Source organism: Xenopus laevis, chromosome 6L (genome assembly GCF_017654675.1).
Source record: "Xenopus laevis strain J_2021 chromosome 6L, Xenopus_laevis_v10.1, whole genome shotgun sequence".
Lineage (NCBI taxonomy): Eukaryota > Metazoa > Chordata > Amphibia > Anura > Pipidae > Xenopus > Xenopus laevis.
The window spans coordinates 27,836,490-27,859,795 of record NC_054381.1 but is presented as its reverse complement, the minus strand read 5'-3'; the positions used below and the strand labels follow the sequence as shown (position 1 = coordinate 27,859,795).

Sequence of the window (23,306 nt, the reverse complement as noted above, 5' to 3'; positions counted from 1 at the left end):
TATTTTGAATCCCAGTCCAGTCCTGCTTGTGGGGGTGGGGCAAAGACATGAGAAGACATTGGCCAGAGTATTCACAAAGCTGAAACCCGAGCAGGCATTTGTCACCTAAATACCTCGGACCGGTGTTCCTGTTAGCAGAAAACTGTACCGGCTCATGGCACTTGCACATTCGTAAAAAAAGATGAAAGGAAGAGGATCTCTTGCTCACAAGTGCCCGGGGATGGTGCAATTTTCTGCTAACAGGAGCACCAGCCTGGGGTAGCATAGAAATCATTTCAACCCTTGGGGGTGCCCTAACATTTGGCACCCTCCTTAAATTGGAGCTTTCATTCTCCAATGCCAGGTCTGAGGGTAGGGTTGCCACCTTTTCTGGAAAAAAATACCAGCCTTCCTATAATCTTTCCATTTTCCCCTATTAATAACATTGGCATCAAGCATCATTTTTACCGGCCAGGGCGTTAAAATACCGGCCAAGTGGCAACCCTATCTGAGGGATGGTTTGTAGGAAACCAATATCTTGGCAAAGCCCATTATGCTAGAGTCCTGCATCGGGTCTGGTACCCACGGAATATCTGCAAGGCAGTCAGGTTTTGGGCAGAAAATCTCCAATTCCTTGACTGTGAGGTACACTGAGTACTGTATCCTCCCTTCCGCTCACAGAATAAAGACACAAACTGTGGGATTTGGTGGCTTCCCTCGGTGCAGCGCAGAAACAGGCACAGTCTGTCTCCCCCACACTGAAGCAGAACCATTTTCTAACATACGCTTTCCCTGTGTCTCTGGCAGCATTATGTGACCAGCAGGCTGTGGCTCCTGGTGGTGGAAAAGAAAGAATTTAGAAAGTAAGAAGTGTGAGGCGGCTGCAATGTTACCAGGAGACGAGCAGCACTTGCTGAGACCCTTTAGATCACTGAACACCATTATGAGAAGCTGGGAGCCTGGATGGATCAGAGGCAGCTCCGAAACTCCCAGTTGAAGCCCCTGCTCTAGACACTCCTTCCTCTCTTGTGATGCCTGTAGGGGAGGTGGCTGAACTGTAGCACTCACAGGGAGTCACAGCCAGAGGAGTACAGCTGCAGGGAGAGAGGAGCTGCTGCCTTCAAGGGGCACTTGGAATATCATTAATAATAATGGCAACTGTTTAACCAAAAAAACTACTGAGGCTAGAGAGCTGAATGCAAGTGGCAGCCGACTGCTTTGTTTTAACTGACTATCCTGCCGGCTCTCCTTTATTCCAATGGTCCAGAATAACATGTCCAAGACTTCCTCCACATCACAGCAGGAGATCCACATGGACTCACTGGAGAACCCCGCTGTGCAGGTACTGTGCCCCCTAAACCTTTGCTGGCACTGCTGATTGGTTGGCTTCAGGTGATAGCAGATCGTGGAGCTCACACGCTCTATTCAATCTTTATCACTTTTGGCACAAGCACCCACATTTGTAGGGGGGTGCACACATATATATGCATATACTGTATGTGTGTGAAGCTTACAGTAGTAGTAACTGTTGCTTGCATCCCTATTAATGATAATTATTATAATCACACTTCTTTCACCCAATACATTGTGTACAGTCCCTGCATTATGAAAGCGAGGGTAAGGGTTTATTCACAGATATATTCACTTATGTGACATAAGAAGCAGGATTGCTATTGGAAGCAATTGTTCACGGCAAAATTTCCCTGAGAAGATCACAGTCACTTTAACATTGGTTCCCACATTGTTTGGCTTTACTAGGGTCTAGAGTCACTAGGAGGTCCATATTGTGTATATATATATATATATATATATATATATATATATATATATATATATATATATATATATATATATATATATATATATAACAGCAACAAAACCGCACTCTCAGGACCTGAGAGTGTAGTTTTGTTGCTGTTTTTGATAATTATCCTTATTTGAACCAGTACTCAGGCATTGAGCATTGGGATTTTGAGTGTGTGTATATATATATATATATATATATATATATATATATATAAATATAAATATATATATATATATATATATATATATATATATACACACGATGTTTCAGCTCCTATATATATATATTTATAGCTCACTCTATTAAAATCACCAGACATCATGTCTCTCTACATGCAGAATTTGTGCAAAAGGCAGTTATTTTGTTAGATTTTGTTTGTACTGGAATCAGTTATTTGAGTGAGCTCTAATACATCTGAAAGGGAGCCCCCCAATAAAATATATTGGATCATTCATCTGACACACAACTGCTGCATGAAGACAGAAAAGAAAGATGCTGAGAAAGAAATAGTGAAGATAAACTTGATTATTTCAGAAACAATGCAGAATATTTAATTGATTGTATTTAAAAAGTTTCTTACTTCAGGAAGCGTATATTAAATTTTCATTTACGCGATAGTTCCCCTTTAAAGCTGGTAAAAAGTTTTACAACTATAAATGAAAATGAAGATGTGTAAAAGATTTAAAAGGAGAGGCCAGAGAGTGTTTCATTTAATGGGTTGTTCAGTCTGGTTGCTAGGGTCCAAATTACCATAGCAACCATGCATTGCTTTGTACAATAGGAGACTAGACTATGAATAGGACCTGAATGGAAAGATGAGTAATAAAAAGTAGTGACAACAATAAATTTGTAGCCTTACAGAGCATTGATGACGAAGGCAAATGATTCAAAAACTATAAAAAAAAAAACAGGGACAACTGAAAAATTAGAATTAGCCATTCTATAACATGCTGAAAAATAGCTTAAAGGTAAAACCACCCCTTTAAGAGTCACAGGAAAATAATTTGCATTATCCTCTATGGAGACAGCCACACAAGTGTTATCTTTGACAGTATACTCCATCCTTATACAAGGAACCCAGGCTTTCTCTCTGAAGAACCAGATTTTTTGAAAGCCAAATTAACCGCTAAATGTTTAGTAGTTAGCCACAGTGGCAGTAGTAGCCCAATTATGTAATCCTCCACCAATCATATTTTTCAACCTGCCAATATAAATCCGTTTTAGCTTTCAAAGCAAGTGGACGGTGTAATTACTTTATCGCTAATCAAAAATAACCAAACTGCTCAATTTATACTTGCTTCTTTAATAAGCCAATGGAAATCCATTCTGATGCCTGTTATCCTCAGAATAATACATAGAGGCATTTTGGCTTTTAATGGATTCTGGGAGTTCAATAACATTGTTAGTGTGCAGAGTCATGTTTGACTTTAAAGGGATACTGTGTCATGGGAAAAAAAATCTTTCCAAAACACATCAGTTAATAATGCTGCTCCAGTAGAATTCCGCACTGAAATCCGTTTCTCAAAAGAGCAAACAGATTTTTTTATATTTAATTTTGAAATCTGAAATATTGTTAGTTTCCCAGCTGCCCCAAGTCATGTGACTTGTGCTCTGATAAACTTCAGTCACTCTTTACTGCTGTACTGCAAGTTGGAGCGATATCACCCCCCCAGTAGCTTAGCAACAGAACAATGGGAAGGTAACGAGATAGCAGCTCCCTAACACATGATAACAGCTGCCTGGTAGATCTAAGAACAGCACTCAATAGTAAAATCCAGGTCCCAGTGCGACACATTCAGTTACATTGAGTAGGAGAGACAACAGATTACCAGATCAGTTCCATCCTAAAGTGCTGGCTAGTGATGGGCAAATTTGTCCCTTTTCGACTAAAAATTCTCGAATTTCCTGTGAAATTCGGGAAACTGCGAAAATTTTGCGAATGCCTGCGTTAAAGTCAATGGGCATCTGAATAATGTTGACATGCAATGGTTTTGATGCAAGCGACTTTTTTCAACATGCAACCAAAATTTTTTGACGCTGATGAATTTTCGCCACCGAATTTTCTCGCCAGTTTCGCAAATTCATTTTCGCCACCGAATTTGCGCCTGGTGAATTTATTCACCCATCACTAGTGCTGGCTCTTTCTGAAAGCACATGACCAGGCAAAATGACCTGAGCTGGAGCCTACACATTAATATTACAACTAAAAAAAAATTAAACTTGCTGGTTCAGGAATGAAATTTTCTATTGAAGAGTGAATTATTTGCAGTGTAAACAGTGTAATTTAGAAATAAAACAACATCATAAAAATCATGACAGAATTCCTGAAGTTCTTCAGCCCCTGAGTCACTAGCAGGGGCAGAAGGTAATACATTAAGCAATATGGTTGGACATGTTGAGTTTTCTCATCTGACCATTGCTTTATGTGGGGGTGGTACAAACCATATTGGTTGCACTGTGCTCAAGCGCAACCAATATGCACTTGCCATTCATTTGTGTGTGTGGGTGGTTTGGGCAGTTATACATATGTGCCTACTGTGTATAGTAAAGGGTGAAGGCCTGCCATGGAATTCCAATGCGTTCAGAAGGAATGTTCTGTGTGCACAATATGCTACAGTACAATATGCCCTCATAATGTTACTTTTTAAAGGAGAAGAAAGGTGGAATCAGGGATTCTAATCTCTTACTCTGGCATGTGGTTTACTAACAAGTGCATCACCATATTCTTCAGTGTCTATAATGGGTGCAGGGGATGCCTTAGACACAGAATAAAATGATAGAGCTAGCAAACAAATTACCCCAGGCCGGTGCATTTTATGAAGAAGAGGAGACCTTATTGAGTCTACCTGTCCATCTCCTTTAGGGGTAAAGCACATTCTCTAAAGCAGTGATCCCCAAGCAGTGGGTCCTGATCAAGATGTTGCTTCCCAACCCCTTGGAGGTTTCTCCCAGTGGTCTCAAAGCATGTGATTATTTTTGGGATTCCACGTTTGGAGACAAGTTTTGCTTGCATAAAAAACAGGTGTATTGCCAAACAGAAATTGTACAGACATGAAAGCGCCGGCAATTGTACAACATTGGTATGGAGCACACAATGGCCGGCCACTGTGTGCTCCGTACCAGTATTGCCAAACAGAGCCTCCTGTAGGCTGCCAGTCTTCATAAAACTACCAAATGGCTGAACACAGCACTTATTTTGCACCGCCCAGGAACATTTTTATGCTTATGTTGCCCCCAACTCTTTTTACATCTGAATGTGGCTCAAAATGTGGTATGTGGGAGACAGGAAGTGATGTCACACCACGCTAATATGGCAGCTGCTATCCTAAACAAACAGACAGAACTACTAGATCTGTTTACGATATGTAAAGCATTCTGCAGAATAAATATAGTCTTATAGCTTGCACAATTGTGGCTAATCTATTGGCAATAAACTGCATCGGTTAGTGATGGGCGAATTTGCGCCATTTCGCTTTGCCGAAAAATTAGCGAAATTCGCAAAATGGCCGTTTTTGACGCCGGTGTCCGTTTTTTTCGACGCCGGCGAAAATATTTTTTGACGCAGGTGAATTTTTCAGGCGAATTTTCGCGGGCGTTTCGCAGATTTATTCGCTGGTTGCGAAACGCGCAAATTCGCCGCAAATTCGCCATCACTAGCATCGGTAGCTTTCCTTCTCCTTTAAGAAGGATATAAATAAGCTGAAGAGAGGGCAGAGATGTGCACTGCAGCGTTGTTCACCTTTAAATTAACTTTTAGTATGATGTAGAGCAGTGGTCCCCAACCAGTAGCTCGTGAGCAACATGTTGCTCTCCAACCCCTTGGATGTTGCTCCCAGTGGCCTCAAAGCAGGTGATTATGTTTGAATTCCAGGCTTGGAGGCAAGTTTTGGTTGCATAAAAACCAGATGTACTGCCAAACAGAGTCTCAATGTAGGTTGACAATCCATATAGGTGCTACCAAATGGCCAATCACAGCCCTTATTTGGCACCCCAAGAACATTTTTCACGCTAGTGTTGCTCCCAAATCCTTTTACTTCTGAATGTTGCTCACGGCTTCAAAAGGTTGGGGATCCCTGATGTAGAGAGTGATATTCTGAGACAATTTACAACTGGTTTTTACTTTTTATTATTTTTAGTTTTTGAGTTAGAAGGGTTGTTGCCCTTTTACATCTCTTGCCTTGAGCCACCATTTTGTGATGGTCTGTGTGCTGCCTCAGTGATCACCTGACCAGAAATACTGCAGCTCTAACTGTAACAGGAAGAAGTGTGGAAGCAAAAGACACAACTCTGTCTGTTTATTGCTTCATGTGACCTAACAAGTATAGTTTGTTTGGTTTGTTTGTGTGCACCGTGAATCATACGATCCCAGGGGACTGGCAGTTTTCTATGTATGATTACCCAATGGCACATACTACTAAAAAAAACGTATATCATTATGAAAATGGTTTATTTACATGAAGCAGGGTTTTACATATGAGCTGTTTTATGCAATATCCTTTTATAGAGACCTACATTGTTTGAGGGGTATAGTTTTCTTTTAAGCATGCTTTTGATACATGTGTGAGTATTACTGTTATGTTATCTGTGATTTGTGTGTTATTATTCATCTTCAACAGCAGAACAAATTGCATTGTCGGCATGGCAACTACCACTTGATATTTTATCTGTGGGCTGCAGAGTGGTTTAAATAAACATTATCATGTATGGTATAATGTGCCCTGCCAAATCTGCTTCAGCTTCTTATAGGGCATCTGAGCGGCTCCTCGGTTGTCGTGAGTGTCATAGTGAGAAGTTGAAAATACTTTTTTTTGGACCTTTTCCATTCCTGCCTCAAATGCTTACTTCCCAAGTTTTCAAGAAAACAAAGGCAAATATTGGGTTTGCCAGATAAAATCAAAAATCGCCACTTTAGACGGGAAATGCATTTGTAATGTACAAGTAAGAATAGTTGGAACATCTTTATATATATATATATATATATATATATATATATATATATATATATATATATATATATATATATATATACATACACACACACACATATATACTCACAAGTGGTTATTTATAAATTGGGGGTCAAAAGTGGCAACCATTTCACCACTGAGTAACTATTATCTTGTACAGGTATTGGACCTGTTATCCAGAATGCTTGGGACCTGGGTTTTTCTGGATACCAGGTCCTTCCATAATTTGCATCTCCACCTTCAGTCTACCAAAAAGTAATTTAAACATTAAATAAACCCGATAGGATTGCTTTGCCTCAACTAAAGATTTTTATTTTTTTTATAGTCGTTAGGATCAAGTAAAAGGTACAAGTATGGAATCTGTTATCTGCAAACCCGATAGCCAGAAACGCCTTCTCCCACAGACTCCATTTTATCCAAATAATCCAAATTTTTTAAAATGATTTCCTTTTTCCCTGTAATAATAAAACAGCACCCTGTACTTGATCCAAACGACGATATAATTAATCCTTACTGGAAGCAAAACCAGCCTATTGGGTTTATTTGATGTTTACATGATTTTTTAGTAGACTTAAAGTATGAAGATCCAAATTACGGAAAGTTCGGTTATCTGGAAAACCCCAGGTCCCAAGCATTCTGGCTAACAGGTCCTATATCTGCATTGTTTTATTATTATAAAGAAAACAAAGCGTTTTTTAAAAAATTGTATTGTTTGATGTTACACATTTTGGCATGGTAACTTGTAATCTCATTCGGGTCCATCCCAGGGCACATTAAGCAATACATGACTGACAGCCCAAGAGCATCAGATACAGTCGCCTTCCTGTAAAGGCTAATTTCCAACTCCACCTGTAGTGACTGACAATTGCAAATGACCCTTTGAGAGTCATTTGGGGTTTTTTTTGCTATTTTTGATATCCCTGGATCAATGGAAAGCTGACCATTACCACTGTTAACGTGGTCCTGGACCCTACAAAAGACCCTGAACCCAAAAAGTCTAGAAACTTTACCTATTACGGAATGAACTCCAACATTTGGAACTCACCGTGCTCCTCTCCACACAAACTAACTATTTTGACTTTTTTTTCTAGTACTTGTGTTTGCAGTGGGAATACTAAGCTTACTGGTGCCGCATTAGTATGAAGTTCATGTAAGCTTCTTATTGTCTGGTCTTTTGGATACTTGGAACAAATTGTTGCAACAATGCCTAACCTTGCTCAAAAAAATGGAAACATTGGTAAAACCTTTTTTTTAATGATTTATTCAGCAGTACTCCAGTTTGCAATTTAAGCAAGCTGGTTGCTAGGGTCCACATTACCCTAGCAACCATTCATTGATATGACTGAGATATGAATAGGAGAGGGACTGACTAGAAAGAGGAGTAATAAAAAGTAGCAATAACTATAAATGTGTAGCTTTACAGAGCATTTGTTTTTAGATGGGGTCAGTGGCGCGCTTTTGTAAGCTGCAAAGTGTCAGAAGATCAAATAAAACCAAAAACTATAAAAAAAGAAAAAATCAAATTGTATAAAAAATAAATCAAAAACTATAAAAAATGAAGGACAGTTAATTCTATAACATTCTTAGAGTTAGCTTAAAGGGGAACCACCCCTTTAACAGAAATGGGAAACTTTTCCCAGAGGCACCTTAAAGGAGAAGTAAAGCTTAACTAAAATTTTACAAAATAGGCTAGAAATGTTGTACATTATGTTTTGGGCTTCTGTATCAGTCCAAGACAACCACAGCCCTTAGCAGTAAAGATCTGTTTCTCTAAAGATGCCCTGGTAGCTCCCCATCCTCTTTTCTGCTGATTCACTGCACATGCTCTGTGCTGCTGTCACACTCATTTTCTGCTTGATAATTTGTGACGACCCCTAAGCTTAGCTTCTCAACAGCTGCTCAGAGCCCACTGAGCATGTGAGTGTCACAGACACTTTCCAAGATGGTGACCCCCTGTGACAAGTTTGAAGTCCTGGATCATTGCTGCTATTGACAAGCTGAAACTTTAGGCTGGTGCAATAAGTTCAGTATTTAAAACATGGCATTTGTAGCCATGTTCATTTTTAGGGTTTAGTTCTCCTTTAAGGCAATTACCTTTTTTTACTTGCTCATGCCCCAAAAAAGCTTAAACTGTTGATCAAATAAATCACTTGGGGGCCCATTCACTAACTTCGAGTGAAGGATTCGAAGGTAAAAAACTTCGACCATCGAATGGGCTACTTCGACCTTCGACTACGACTTCGAATCGAAGGATTCGAACTAAAAATCTTTCAACTATTCGACCATTCGATAGTCGAAGTACTGTCTCTTTAAAAAAAACTTCGACCCCCTAGTTCGCCATCTAAAAGCTACCGAAGTCAATGTTAGCCTATGGGGAAGGTCCCCATAGGCTTGGCTAACTTTTTTTGATCGAAGGATATTCCTTCGATCGTTGGATTAAAATCCTTCGAATCGTTCGATTCGAAGGATTTTATCGTTCGATCGAAGGAATTATCCTTCGATCGTTTGATCGAACTATCTGCGCTAAATCCTAGTCGAATATCGGGGTTAATTAACCCTCGATATTCGACCCTTAGTGAATTGGCCCCTTGGTGTGTGTACAGGTGGGACATGCAGGTGTTACTGCTGTTTGACATTGGAAGCACCCATTATCTAATGATAAACTTAATGACAGGGGAGTGTGGAATTCTAAACAGGCTAAAATTAAACCGTCTGCGGAAGTGAGAGAATATGTATGTTCTGTAAATCAGCAGCAAAAGGCATTGCAGCTCCCAGCCGGAGTGAACAGATCATTCTCCATTGTATATACAAGCAGTCTCGGGTGTTATTGGCTGAGGTTGCTGGAATGTTATACGTACAGGGCTATTTGCTTTTCTTATCTCTGTGTTTCTCGTGTACCTTTACTACCAGGGCCAATAGCCATTACTGTAAAACACGGAATATACAGTGTAGCTATTTCACAATGTGCATTATATTGGTTGCACCTGCAGGGGCCCAGAGATTACAAATGGAAGCAGCCTTATAATATTTGTGCCAAATGTAAAGATTTGCTACGACTGCGGATTTCTCACAGTGTGTAGTGAAATCATGATTCTAATTTATATATGTAAGATATTCTTATGGACAATATCAATATTAATATGAAATATTAATATTAGTCCATAATAATACAATAACTGTAGGTTCTAACGGGGAGGTTTGGCAAAGAAATGACATTCAACCAACTGTATTACTGAAAAGAAGATTTATGTATAAAATCAAAACACACTAACACAATTACAGAAAATAATAAGCCATAATATACACATAAGGAAAGGTACAAGGAAAAACCAATAATCTATAATTCAGAATGATATTTGCAATGTATATAAAAATAACCAGTGAGACAGATCAACAACTCTAACAAACAATAATCAATATCTACAGTATGTAAACAAGGAGAAAAAGGTTACAACAACTACTTCAAACAATATGCTCTAAACCCTCTTACACCTATAACCACATACACATAAGTAATAACTGTCAATGACAAAGAGACACTGAGATAGTTACCAGTCCTTGGACAGCACGTCAGTCTCTGGGCCTGCAGAGTTTCTGTTCAGAGGTGGACCCCTGTACACAGAGGTCTGTTCCCCAAAACAGAACTCCAGAATGTACTTTGGACACATCTTTTATACTGTTTTTAGAGCCTCACCCCCCACAAGACAACTGGCTAAACAGAAGCTCAGATGGACTCTTGTTTCTTGTTAGATGACATAACTTTCCCGCACCATATGTAAAGGAAGGCTTTTGAGATCCTGTAATCGCTTGATCTCACAACATGTTTTTACGACAGGCTCTTTGCATACTATTACAAGAATTTGTAGTTAGCCTTCATTTACACATTATGACGAAACTGTTAAGTCACATATCACCACCTTAGGGCCAACTGTTTATCTTGAATACCCTGACGCCTCAGGCTCTTTCCTGGGTCTGTCTTTGTCTATGACTATTCTTTTGATCCTAGAGACTGCAGTGTTATCAGATAACTGTTTTGGCAACTCCCTGTCCCAGCATGTGTCCTTTTACCTGTCTCTTTGGCATTAACATTTGACATTATATTCACACATAAAATATTATATACATATAAAATCTTCCTTGTGAGGCTTATTTCTTACATATGGGGCACAGAAAAGGTGTCAGTACTAGAAACAGGTTGGAGGTCTTTATTGCTTTCTCTATTCCCTCTTTTTTCTGTATTATATAATAAATAAAGACGAGAAAGCAATGAGAACAATGTGCACCAGAAATCAAATCACCATTTTTTTTACCCACAATGGAGGGTTTATTCCTGAGGGAGAGGTTAATTTCAGGGCTTTGTTACATCTCTATACCATATACTTTGCACGTAGCTACATGCAGTTTTTAAGAGCAGGCTGAACTGACGCTTGGCATGTGTGGGTGCATCCTTGTTTTTGGTAGAAGCACAGCTAGCTATACTTCTATTAGTTTTGGACTGCATATTGGTGGAGTGAAAGTTCTGTATCTATCTCCTTCAGGTTAAAGATGCAAACAGAAAAGCAGACATGTGGTGTACCTGGATTGTCCACCTTTTGTAACCACAGAAGGTATCTGTCTGTAGATTCCCTTTTAGGGAATGGGGGGTAATCTGGTGCATATTATGTTTAGGATAAGGGTTATCACCTGTTTATGATAGCATGCCAGTAGCGAAATAATCTGAAAGAAATGATCTTTAGAATCCTAACTCAGCAGTCTTCATTAAAGTTGAGTTCCATCTTGAACTATAAACCTGGGGTGTTCCGGATAGTAATTTGGATCTTCATACCTTAAAAATCACTTTAACATTGTATTAACCCAATAGGATAGTTTCACCTCGATTAAGGATGAACTATACAGGTATGGGAACCGTTATCCGGAAACCTGTTATCCAATAAGCTCTGAATTAAGGAAAGGCTGTCTCCCACAGACCACATTTTATTGAAACAATCTAAATTTTAAAAAATTATTTCCATAATAATAAAACATTATCTTGCACTTGATCCCAATAAAAATAGAATTAATCCTTATTGGAGGCTAAACCAGCCTATTGGGTTTATTAATGTTTACATGATTTTCTAGTAGACTTAGGGGCACATTTACAATGGGTTGAATATCAAGGGTTAATTAACCCTCGATATTCGACTGTTGAAGTTAAATCCTTCGACTTCGAATATCGAAGTCAAAGGATTTACTGCATTTCGTTTGATTGAACGATCGAAGGAAAAATCGTTCGATCGAACGATTAAATCCTTTGAATCGAACAATGAAATCCTTCGAACTAGGGGGTCTGAGTTTTTTTTAAAGAGACAGTACTTCGACTATCAAATGGTCGAATAGTCGAACTATTTTTAGTTCGAACCATTCGATTCGAAGTCAAAGTCTTAGTCGAAGGTCAAAGTAGCCAATTCGATGGTCGAAGTAGTCAAAAAAATCATTCGAAATTCAAAGTTTTTTTTATTCTATTCCTTCACTCGAGCTAAGTAAATGGGCCCCTTAATATATGAAGATCCAAATTACGGAAAGATCCATTATACAGAAAACCCCAGGTCCCGACCATTCTGGATAACAGGACCCATACCTGTATCTTGTACAAGTGCAAGGTACTGTTTTATTATTACAGAGAAAAAGGAAATTATTTCAAACATGGACTTCCAGTAATTCGGAACTTTCTGGATAACGGGCTTCCAGATAATGGATCCTATACTTGTACTAACAAAGGTCATTTGTACTTCCGTTTTAAAGGTAAAAGTCAAGGTGCACTCAGTACCATTTAGGAAACTAAGAAGTTGCCTGAATTTGTCTCTGGTCAACACATTTTCTACATGTGAAGCATAACTGCTCTATAATAACACCGGAAGTCTTGTGTATATCCTAAAAGTGGTGATGTATCAATAAATCAAACATTTTATTTTCTGTTTTGCAGACTTATGGAAAAGGTGCGAGACGGAAACACAGATTCAAAGGATCTGACGGCAGCACTTCGTCTGACACTACATCCAATAGCATTGTGCGGCAGGTAACGTCGGCTACACTTTCCTTCTTTAAGTAACACAGCATGAAATAATAGAGGTTTTCTTTAGATTATTTTGAAACATCAGGTTTTCACTAAAGAAAACAATGGTCAAAGCTCTGAAATGTAAGTTGTTTAAAATAACGATTACATTGTCAGCTGCAGTTACTTTTGATGGAGGTCAAGAGCCAAGAGTCGCACCTTTCTGTGATCACTAAACTTGTACATTAGCGGCCGGGCAGACACAAGCAAAGCGTTGTCATCAGGAGAGTATGGTGACTGCCCAGTGGCTCTTTCTCCATTGTTGCAGTGCAAAATGCCTCCACTTGCCCAATAGAATATACTGGTGCCACTGTTTGGGATGAGTGTGGGTCCTACAATGGTAGCATTTTGCAGGTGTGGGTAATGGCTTTGTGAATAAGGGTCAAGTGTGGGTTGAGTTTTTCCTTAACTGCACATCACTTTGAGAAAACTCTGCAAGTAATCCATGAAACATAAGTCATTACCCAGTCTTTGCTCCACGCTGGATACAAGGGGTGGTGTAATCTCACAATTCATGAATATGTATAGTTCTTGGACTGAGACTGAAGATTGTGACATTTTTAAGTCTGCCCCTTTACTTATAAGGAGAAGGTGGGCCGTAAGTCACACGTCGTACACTTTTCTGCTTTCCTTCCACACAGTTCATTGGAACATTGGGACACTGTGGGGGTGGGGTGTAGAGGCATGGATTCCACAAATGTGGTTGGCCCATTTCTATAACAAAATGTACTTTCCCACTCTGTTCTGCCCTCAATGTGTCCCTTAGGGTCGGAGTCAGGGGAGATTAGTCGCCCGGTGACAATTCTCCTCTTCTTCAGGACGACTAATCTCCTCAAACTGCCTTCTACTGACTAGAATGTAAATTGGCGGTGGGATGGCACTCGGAGCACTTTGTTTTCCTCGTGAGGCAACTTCGGGCGTCTTCAGAAAACGAATCGCTGCGAGTGCCATACTGTCGGCGATTTAAATTCTAGCCGGTGGGAGGCAGTTTGAGGAGATTAGTCGCCCCCCAGAAGAGGAGATTTGTGTGCTCTGACCCTTACTTGGGACCTTTAATAAAACAACTTGACCCAACCCACCCACGTCCCACTCTATCCCCATTTCTGCTGCATCATTGCACGGCATCACCCTGTCCCCTTTCAGGAGTGGCTGGGCAGGAATGGTAAAAGTCTGCCACCAAGATGGCAACTGTTTTCACATTCCCCTCTTTAGGAGCATTTAGGGAATTCAGAAGAACAAATATTCCATCCTATATAAATAAATAAATAAAGCTTAGCACCTTGAAAGAAATCTGCAAGAATAACAAGAGCCAGGTGGTGTTGTGGGAGACGGTAATAGTGTACATATCACACATACTTATTTCATATTCATCTATTCTAATTATGAACTAAATATATCTGTGACTCTCCCTGCTTTTCTGCTAAAGTCGCAGCTAATGCAAAGCCCTCTGTACAGGAGTTTTCTACCAAGCCTAAGGTTAGCTCTGTTTCTCTAGCATTTGAGCAAAATACATGTTTTTCATTTCCAGTGAGTTCATTTCAGAGTGAAAACAGTAATCCATGCATTATCACAATCATTATTGGAAGCTCTACTTGCGCCTTCAGTTGTCTGACGTGGGGCAGAAACCATAACTATAACAGCCAAAAGTCTGCACTCCATCAAACAAGGTTACATGCCTGGGTGCAGGAGTCTGTATATTATAGAACATCATATTACACTGCACTCACAAGTCTCTGGTGATGAACAAAGAAATATAAGTTTATTGAACCAACGTTTCAGTCTCTTCACCTTGATAAAGGTCTCTGTTAAAACCAAAACGTCGGTTCAATAAACTTATATTTTTTTGTTCATCACCAAAGAACTCTGAGGCTTTTTGCAATCAAAAATTCTATCCAATAGGCAACAAAGCACATAGCCTTGAAAGAAAACTGTGCAAAAATGTTTTTGTTAAAAGCTCATCACTGTAGGTTCTCATTTCCATGACTTATACTGCAATGCAGATATAATGTAGAGTTCTATTATGTGTTGCCAGCTGTGCAAATGATAATCCTGTGGATGCTTTGTTACTGCACATTATCTCAGAGTAGCAAAACTCCTCCTTCAATCAGTCCTTCATAGCATGCTATAGATGTTATTATGCACACTGTTCCAAAGCAGCCGCTCCTTCCCCATATATTATCTTGCATTACCTAACACACAAGGTTTAATCTGCAAAGATAGAAAAAAAGATAACTCTGTAGCAAATATAAGTAGTTGAAAAGTTTATTGACGTTTATGTGCAAAAGTTAGACTTCATTTCGCCATGAGTGGAGGCAAAAAAATGGCTTTTAAGGATGGTCCCTCCCTAAACAGGGGGTGCTTTAGCCAGACCCTATTCTTCCAAGCTACACTGCTTCTGACCACAGACATGCCCCATTCCACACAGACCACCCAATTCTCTGTTTCAGTTTTCTATACTTGTGGCAGCAGGTAAGTATAATTCAAGAATAAATTCTGACAGCAGGTAAGGAAGAGACTTCAGTTCCCCGCAGAGGTCTCCTTCTAAAACCTCACCTCTGATAGGCTCCGGTATGGCCCTGCTTGCTCCATGCTGGAAATCACAAACAGAGAACCTGGGAGAGGAGCTCAAGAGGACAGAGATGGTGGCTAGTGAGTAGCGAAAATCACAACATTTTGCAAAATTCACCAAACGCAGTGGAGTCATCAGGCATTTTTGGCATGTTTTTTCTTGCTCTAAATGCATTGGGGTCACTGGGCTTTTTTCTCTCGATTTTTGTACCCGCCGAAACAAAATGTATGGAAAAAAGCAGATTTGTGAAAAATGTCTTAATTTGCAAAAACGCTAATTCAATTATCTGTTAGGGTGTTATTTACTAAACTCCTGTTGGCTTTTCGGGACAAAACTTACATTTTTGGGGTTTTTTTTATGAAGCAAAACGCCAGAATCCAAAAATCCGCCCTCTCACACCTGTATAAGTCAATGGCAGAGGTCCCTATACTATTTTGAAGTTTCTGTAGTCTGCACTGAAATTAGCCCACAAATCCGACCTTTTTGGGCAAAAATGTGAAAAATTCTGGCATTTCGGGAGAAAGCCCGAAAAAATCGTGTGATTCTGGAAACTCCAAAAAACAGCAAGATTTGGGTTTTTGCTCGATTTTATTGAGTTTTTACCTGAACCGGTTGAATTGAGCTTTTTTAATAACAAATAAGGTCAAATCGTGGATTCTAACTTTGTCTGATTTTTTTTTATTTAAAAAATAAAAAAAATTTGGGTTTTGATAAATAACTCCCTTAATGTCAGCTGCCAATACTGTCACCCTTCTCTGCCTGTTATCATGACATACAGGGGAACAGGTCCATATTGGGGCACATCAGTGATAAGGTCCCCTTTAATAAATTTGATCAATTGAGTTCCTAAAAGCTGAGCAGCACTGGCCAGTTCCTTCACCAACTATTGCCCCAACATCACTTTTATTCCTATCTCCCAAATAATTTCCAGTCATGTCTTAATTTAATAATAAGTGAGGAATTCTTGAGGGTTGGGGCACTGCTGGAAAAATGTGTTTACGATTATGGATGCTCTTTATATTTCTGGTTATAAAACGGAATCCATCTCAGATATTAATAGTACCAGTGCTTTAAAAGTAAACGGTTCACATCTCTGTTTATTTATACAAATTCACATACCTAAAAGCCTTCTGGCACTGCATAGAGGTAGGTAGATATTGCGCCAGGATAAATAATGAAAGGCCGCCATCACTAAAAACAGAAGCCCCAAATTCTTGACTAAACCCATGCAGGGAATGTATGTTAATGTAAACACACTAAAGCGTCACATAGAAACAAAAATGTTAACTGCTTGGAGACAGGTCAGGTCTAACGCAACAATTTTTAGCAGCCGAGATTACATTTAGGAAGAAAGAATTAAGCTGAATAGTTAAATAACAACGGCTTTATCTGGAATTCGAATTGTATATGTTATGATAAACAGCATTGAGTTTCTGCAGTCTGTTTAGCCTTAAAAATATTTTATTTATAATCAGACACCAAAAGCTATTGTCTTATAGTAGCCACAACATTTTCTCAATTGCCCTAAAATGTGATGCTTCAATTAGCAAGAGCAGCCATTCAGCATTTGGACCATTGAACCCGTTTGCAAAAAGCTGTCTTTGTATAAATATTTTGATGGTGTCTAAGCACGTCTCGAATAAACCTTGTAATAACATTTGCGGCGCTGGCATAACAGACGTCTGTTATAGAAACACAGCGATATGATGTCAGGAGTCCAAGGCTTGCAAGCCTTTAGAACCGGGAGAAGATTCATTTGTATACATTATGCCATTTTAACTGTATGTTGTCTAGTGGAAGCACTACAATTTTATGTAATCCTATCATGGCACTATTTCTAAGGCAGGATTCGAGGGTATAGTTCAGGAGCATGCATTCTAGTGGAGAGGCAAACCTGGAAATGGAATCAGAGGGTGGTATCAGGTTCTGAAGATAGGTTCCTCAGAATACACAACACCTGACCCATTATGATTCTTATACTGATGGGTGCACCATTTTAGTTGTAGAAATACCTTGCCAATAGCTGTTTACTTGCTAAGCAGCAAACAGGAGCTGTCTCTCTGGAGATCAAAAGCAGCTTTGCAATGATTGACCTCTCGACAATGGCATCAGTCATATCCTGGGCGTCTTGTTAAGCAGACGATAATTCCCTTGTAGCGTTGGAGCTCCAGACCTCTCCTTCTGGCTGAACTTGGTGTGGTTACCTTCCTCCCTTCATTCGTTGGACTTCTGGAGACTTTTTTAAACTTTAAGCTGTAGCTTCCCTCCATCTGTGTTCCAAATTCAGAATTCTGCTGGGTTCTGTTTTCCTTATGGTCCAATGTATCTTCCAGTATCCTTCAGGCTAGAGTCCTGCATCATGTAGGTACCCGTGGAATACTCTCAAAGTGGTCAGGTTTCGGGCAAGGAGTCCCCAATTCCTTGGCCGTGCGTGCAGTCTGAGGGTAACTCGGCTGGGTACTCAACAAAGGTGTGGGCTCGGTCCCTCCCACCCACCATTGTGGTTCTTCCAGTTTTTAAAATTTTTTGGGAAGATTTGGCACCGGAGTGACGTCACTTCCAGTTCTGCGTGCTCCCTGGGTCGGAAGGTTAGTTGGCCTATTGAGGATCTGGTAATGGGAACATGCGGGTCAAATTTCGGGTTGCAGGTTTGGGTTGCGGGTATGGGTCGGGTACTGGTTTAAAAAAATGGACCTGTGCAGGACTTTTGGCTGTTGTACTGCCCCCTGACCAGTCAGATCTAGTTAGTTTAATAGACCACAAAACAAGCAATATAAGGCACGTCAAGTAGTACAAGATCACCATTAAAAGTGAAAGAGAATACTGGTATTTGGAGGACTATCTTTAAAACCTGTATTGGATACAGTAGGTAGATACAGGTATGGGATGCATTATCCGGAAACCCGTTATCCAGAAAGCGCTGAACTGCGGAAAGGCCATCTCCCATAGACTCCATTTTATCTAAATAATCCAAATTTTTAAAAACTATTTCCTTTTTCTCTGTAGTAATAAAACAGTAGCTTGTATTTGATCCAAACTAAGATATAATTAATCCAGCCTATTGGATGTATTTGATGTTTACATGATATTCAAGCAGACTTAAGATATGAAGATCCAAATTACAGAAGGATCCGTTATGCAGAAAACTCCAGGTCTTGAGCATTCTGGATAAAAGGTCCCATACCTGTATTAGCAAACACTGGATTATATGTGATTATACAAACATTGTATTATTTCCCCATGCATGGTGCATCATGCATGAGTGCCAAATTCGGATGGAAGTGGAACATGGATTATGGTGCATGTAGAAAAATTTCCTATTTTATAGACACTACTAATGAGCTGGCATGAGAGAGACCAGATAAACGGGGAGATAAGAATTTATATTTTTTACTTATCATTTTGAGGCAGGGCTGGCTGCACTGTAATAAAGTAAAATGAATTCCAAATGAGTCCATTCATTTAGTAAGCAAATTATAATAAAAACAATTATTTCTTCTCCATCCTGGAATGGACTTGCCTTTTCCTGTTATTTTCTCATTACTTTGAGTCTGCATTCATTAGAAAAGATATTAGACAAACCAAGCTTCTTCTATTGTTTTCCTTCTGCTCTCCAGTCTATGCCATTTATGTCCATGTTATATCACTTCTGGTTACTCTAACCCTATAGCATGAATGTATGTCACATTTTTTTTATTAATACAGTAATGGGATCTGTTATCCAGAAAGCTCGGGCCTGGGGTTTTCCAGATAACAGATCTTTCCGTAATTTGGATCTTCATACTTTAAGTCTACTAGAAAATCATTTAAACATTATATACATTCAATAGGTTGGTTTTGCTTCCAATAAAGATTAATTATATCTTAGTTTGGATCAAGTACAAGCTGCTGTTTTATTATTACAGAGAAAAAGGAAATCATTTTTAAAAATTTTAATTATTTGATTATAATGGAATATATGGGAGACGGCTTTTCCGTAATTCAGAGCTTTTCAGATAACAGGTTTCTGGATAACGGATCCCATACCTGTACGTATATATTTATATAGTGCTCATTGCAACTCTGTATTCCATGTGTCTTTCTGTAATATGTATGCAATAAAAACAGGCCAAAACCCCAAAATCTGCCCTTATTGTCCTTTGTCTGCAAATATTGGCTCAAATATGTACCATGGAACTGATGCCCATGTTTTCAGGCAATAGTCATCTGTCCAGTGCTTGACCTACCACTTTCAGGTCGTATTTGGTCCTGCATTTTTGGACTTTTGAAAACTTCTGCAGGGAAACTCTACAAATTTCCAAAGGAATTATGACACACAAGGCAGATTGCTGCCCAAAACACAAAATTGCTGCTGCCACCTTTTACAACCCATTGTACAATCCCTGAATTTCAACTTAAAAAATGTTCACTAGATTTTTATTATGCCTGACAGGTACCTGACTCAGTTTGGCAACAATTAATCTACTATTTCTGGCCCCAGTGTGCAGCCTGAGGGCCCCTCTCCTCACTGCTTCAATCACACTGAACAGAGTTCCTCAACCCGTGTGGATGCCCCACACATTTTCATTGTATAACTTTTATAACATGTCCCAGATTATGCTTCACACTCTGATTCTATCTCTCTTTTGCACTTATTTGCAAGCCGTCAGTCTTAAACGAGACTCCGCTCTCTCCCTCTCTCTCTCTCTCTGCCATGTAATGAAAGTCCTTATAAAGGCTGTTCCTAATACCCCAACTATTCCTTCTAAGAAAATTCTTGCATAGCAGGATGTATTTATTTTGCCAGGGTTAAGGCAGCCAAATTTATAAGCAAACTCTCTAGGCCTCGTTGTCTTTAACCTTTAGGCTGATGGCATATCCGGAACCAGTTTCTCAGATGTTTCCTATTCAGGTCATTGGAAAGTGCCATGGGACTAGTCCAGGGCCTTACATTTTCTTTGTTTTTATCTTTTGCCAGTTAAATACTTGTTTTAAAAGCAGTAACAGTATAATCATCCTCTTACAATAACCAATATGCCATGGGCCTGATTTACCAAACAAGTGCTTTGCTTCACAAAGGCAGTTACCCATAGCAACAGTTATATATTTTATATTTTATTTTCTGCTCTTAGTACACTTGTGCAATTTAGCACCCATATTTAATTTTTATATAGTTTTCTGATGATCTGCTTTCCTCTACTGCCTCTAGTTTTCAACTGGGGATCACTAACCCCAGCAGCCAAACAAACTATAGTAGTGTGAAGCTAAAGTTGTATTGTTATTGCAACTTATTGTATTTTGGTCTGGCAAGTCCCTTGGCTCATGTGTAGTTCAGTCTGCACACTGTGCATGCCAAAAGACAGGTACCCCATCCCTTTTAGCTCCATCATTGGATTTAGCTACAATTGTTCAGTTTTTTTTTTTAACAGATTAATTTAATATATACAGGCACCTAAAGTTACCGCCGGACCAAAAGTTCCGGGGTTCTTCCAGCGAGCACCATGGAGCGATCCTCTTCCTGCTTCTTCACTCTTCAAATTTCCTGGGGCAGATGCAAGCGCAGTTGAGGGAAATAGCTGACTTTTTCGTTAAAGTCCGGATTTTCACTCTACTGCGCATGTGCAGCCACGAGAAGAAAGAAGAAGCCGGAAGACGATCGATCCGTGGTGTTCACTGGAATAACCCCAGGTCGGTGCAGTTTTCTGCTGATAGGAGCACCAGCCCGGGGTGTCAGGTAAGTAAATACATACACTTGGGGTGCCTAACATTTGACACCCCCAAGTGGCAAATGACATTCCTTCTCCTTTAAGTCTTCTAGAAAATAATTTAAACATTAATCAAATCCGATATAATCGTTTATCTCCAATAAAGATTAATTATATCTTAGTTGAGGTCAAGTCAAGTACAACAGTGATCCCCAACCAGTGCCTTGAGAGCAACATATTACTCACCAACTCCTTGGATGTGGCCTCAATGCAGCTGCTTTTTTTAATTTCTCAATTGGAGGCACGTTTTACTTGCATAAAAACCAAGTGTACTGTCAAGTAAAGCCTCCTGTAGGGTGTCAGTCATACATCAAAGGCCAATCACAGGCCTTGACTTTGACATGACTTTTGACATGAATTTTTTCATGCTTATGCTGCTCCCCAACTCTTTTTACATTTGACACACTGGTAAAAAAGTTTGGGGGCCCCTGAAGTTCAAGATACTGTTTCCTTATTACATGGAAAAGGGAAATAATATTTAAAAAATGTAATTATTTGATTTAAACCGAGTCTATGGAAGACGGCCTTCCTGTAATCCGGCGCTTACTGGATAACAGGTTTCCGGTCAATGGATCCCATTCCTGTATATACTTATTTTGTCTTATACTGTAAGGCTTACTATTCCAGCTTTACTGATTTATAGTAGGTGTAAAAGAGGAAATTAAAAGTCATAAACAATTTACTTAAACCAGTATGATTGCTTAAAGGCCTCAGTGAGGTAAAACACTGGCTGGTGATAAATGGGTCTGTATTTTCTTTTCATGACTATGGAGAAAACCATGGTAGGCTATTGTTACATGGAGCTGATTCTTAGCCTGTGCATGAAAAAGTCCCTCCACTCAAAGCTGCAGCCTTATGGAACAGGTTTCACCACCGAAATGGAAAAGTATCTGGGCCAATGCAGTGGCTCTGGGTGCAGACACAAAGCTGAACTGATGCCGTGGCTCTGCAGATTCAGCCTTGTTTCATATGTTTATCATAATGCAAATGTGATGGGAATTAATCCAGTGTGCACAAAATAGGTTATGCCTTTCATATTTATCAGTAGATGTAAAGTTCTTTGTTAACATAATTGTTAATATCAAATGCAGTATGGCTGCTGGCAGTTTACATCCTCTGCACTACTGGCTCTGACTCTTGATACATTGTAGCACAGCTGGAGGTGAACGGACTTCTGCTACATTGTTGTAACAGTCAGAACCAGAGAACAGATACCGGTAACTTTAAAGGACAGACAATAGTGATGTGCGGGCCTGATACCAGCGGGACTCGGGCAGGTTCGGGCCGACCTCGCACCCCCATGTGCGGTCGGGTCCAGGTTGAGCTCTTCTGAAGGCTGAGGGTGGGGTCGGGTGCGGGTTGGGTTTTACCCAACCCATGCATCGCTAGCAAACAACTTAAACCGTTTAAAGATGTTTCAAAAATGTATACTGGAAAGTTACTTAGAATTGCATTTTCTTTTGGTTTGCAAAAAGCTGTTTCTGGATGAAGATTCCCCATGAAATAGTGGAGCTCTTGTGTAGTTCAAAGTGTTTCCTTTCTTATTTGTAAGTGGTGGAAGTTGCCAGTTCGCATAGTAATGAGTCTGTTTCATCTTATCTAAGTAGCGTAGATCAATTACATTAGAGTTATGTTACACCCCATAGTGTATGAATAAGCTAAACCTAAGCTGAACTGCCTCAGTCAAGCCCATGAAATTGTCTAGGCCACATGTTGATTATTTACTAAAGTGCAGTTTGGAGGACTATAAAATGACATTTTAAGAGTAAAATGGCTTCGAAAAGCAAGGTAAGACATCTGAATGGCTGGTTTTCAAAAAAGATGAATGTTTTTTGCTCATTTTGGGTTGATTTTTGTTCTCTGTGCATGCTATGCTTTGCTATCTATGATGATATCATTTTATCTAATGATGATAAAAAAAGATAATGGCTATTCTCATTTAACATGTTTCAGTCTGAAGTTATAAATGCTACTGATTGCTTGATGATATCGTCCAGTCAAAATTGTATGCATTCTATATTAGACTGTGTCCATATAGAGACGTAACTACAGGGTTACTCCTGGCCCCACACACCTTTGGGGGGCTCATCCTGCACTCAGGTCCGGCCAACGGTAGTTATACCACTGTCCCAGTAACAATTTAATAGAT

The 23,306-nt window shown here is 39.5% G+C and overlaps 1 protein-coding gene across 4 annotated transcripts in view; it reads left to right on the top strand.

Moving 5' to 3' along the window:
• Nucleotides 1–1,047: 1,047 nt before the first annotated feature.
• Nucleotides 1,048–23,306, top strand: part of cacnb2.L (calcium channel, voltage-dependent, beta 2 subunit L homeolog) — a 182,593-nt gene continuing 160,334 nt past the window's right edge. The window contains exons 1-2 of one of the 4 annotated variants that reach the window (XM_041565861.1): nucleotides 1,048–1,321; nucleotides 12,716–12,808. In XM_041565861.1, coding sequence (XP_041421795.1) covers nucleotides 1,238–1,321; nucleotides 12,716–12,808 — 177 coding nt within the window. In that variant the 5' untranslated portion in view covers nucleotides 1,048–1,237. The remainder of the gene's footprint in view (nucleotides 1,322–12,715; nucleotides 12,809–23,306) is intronic. The other 3 variants (XM_041565865.1, XM_041565862.1, XM_041565866.1) reach the window with 3 other exon arrangements.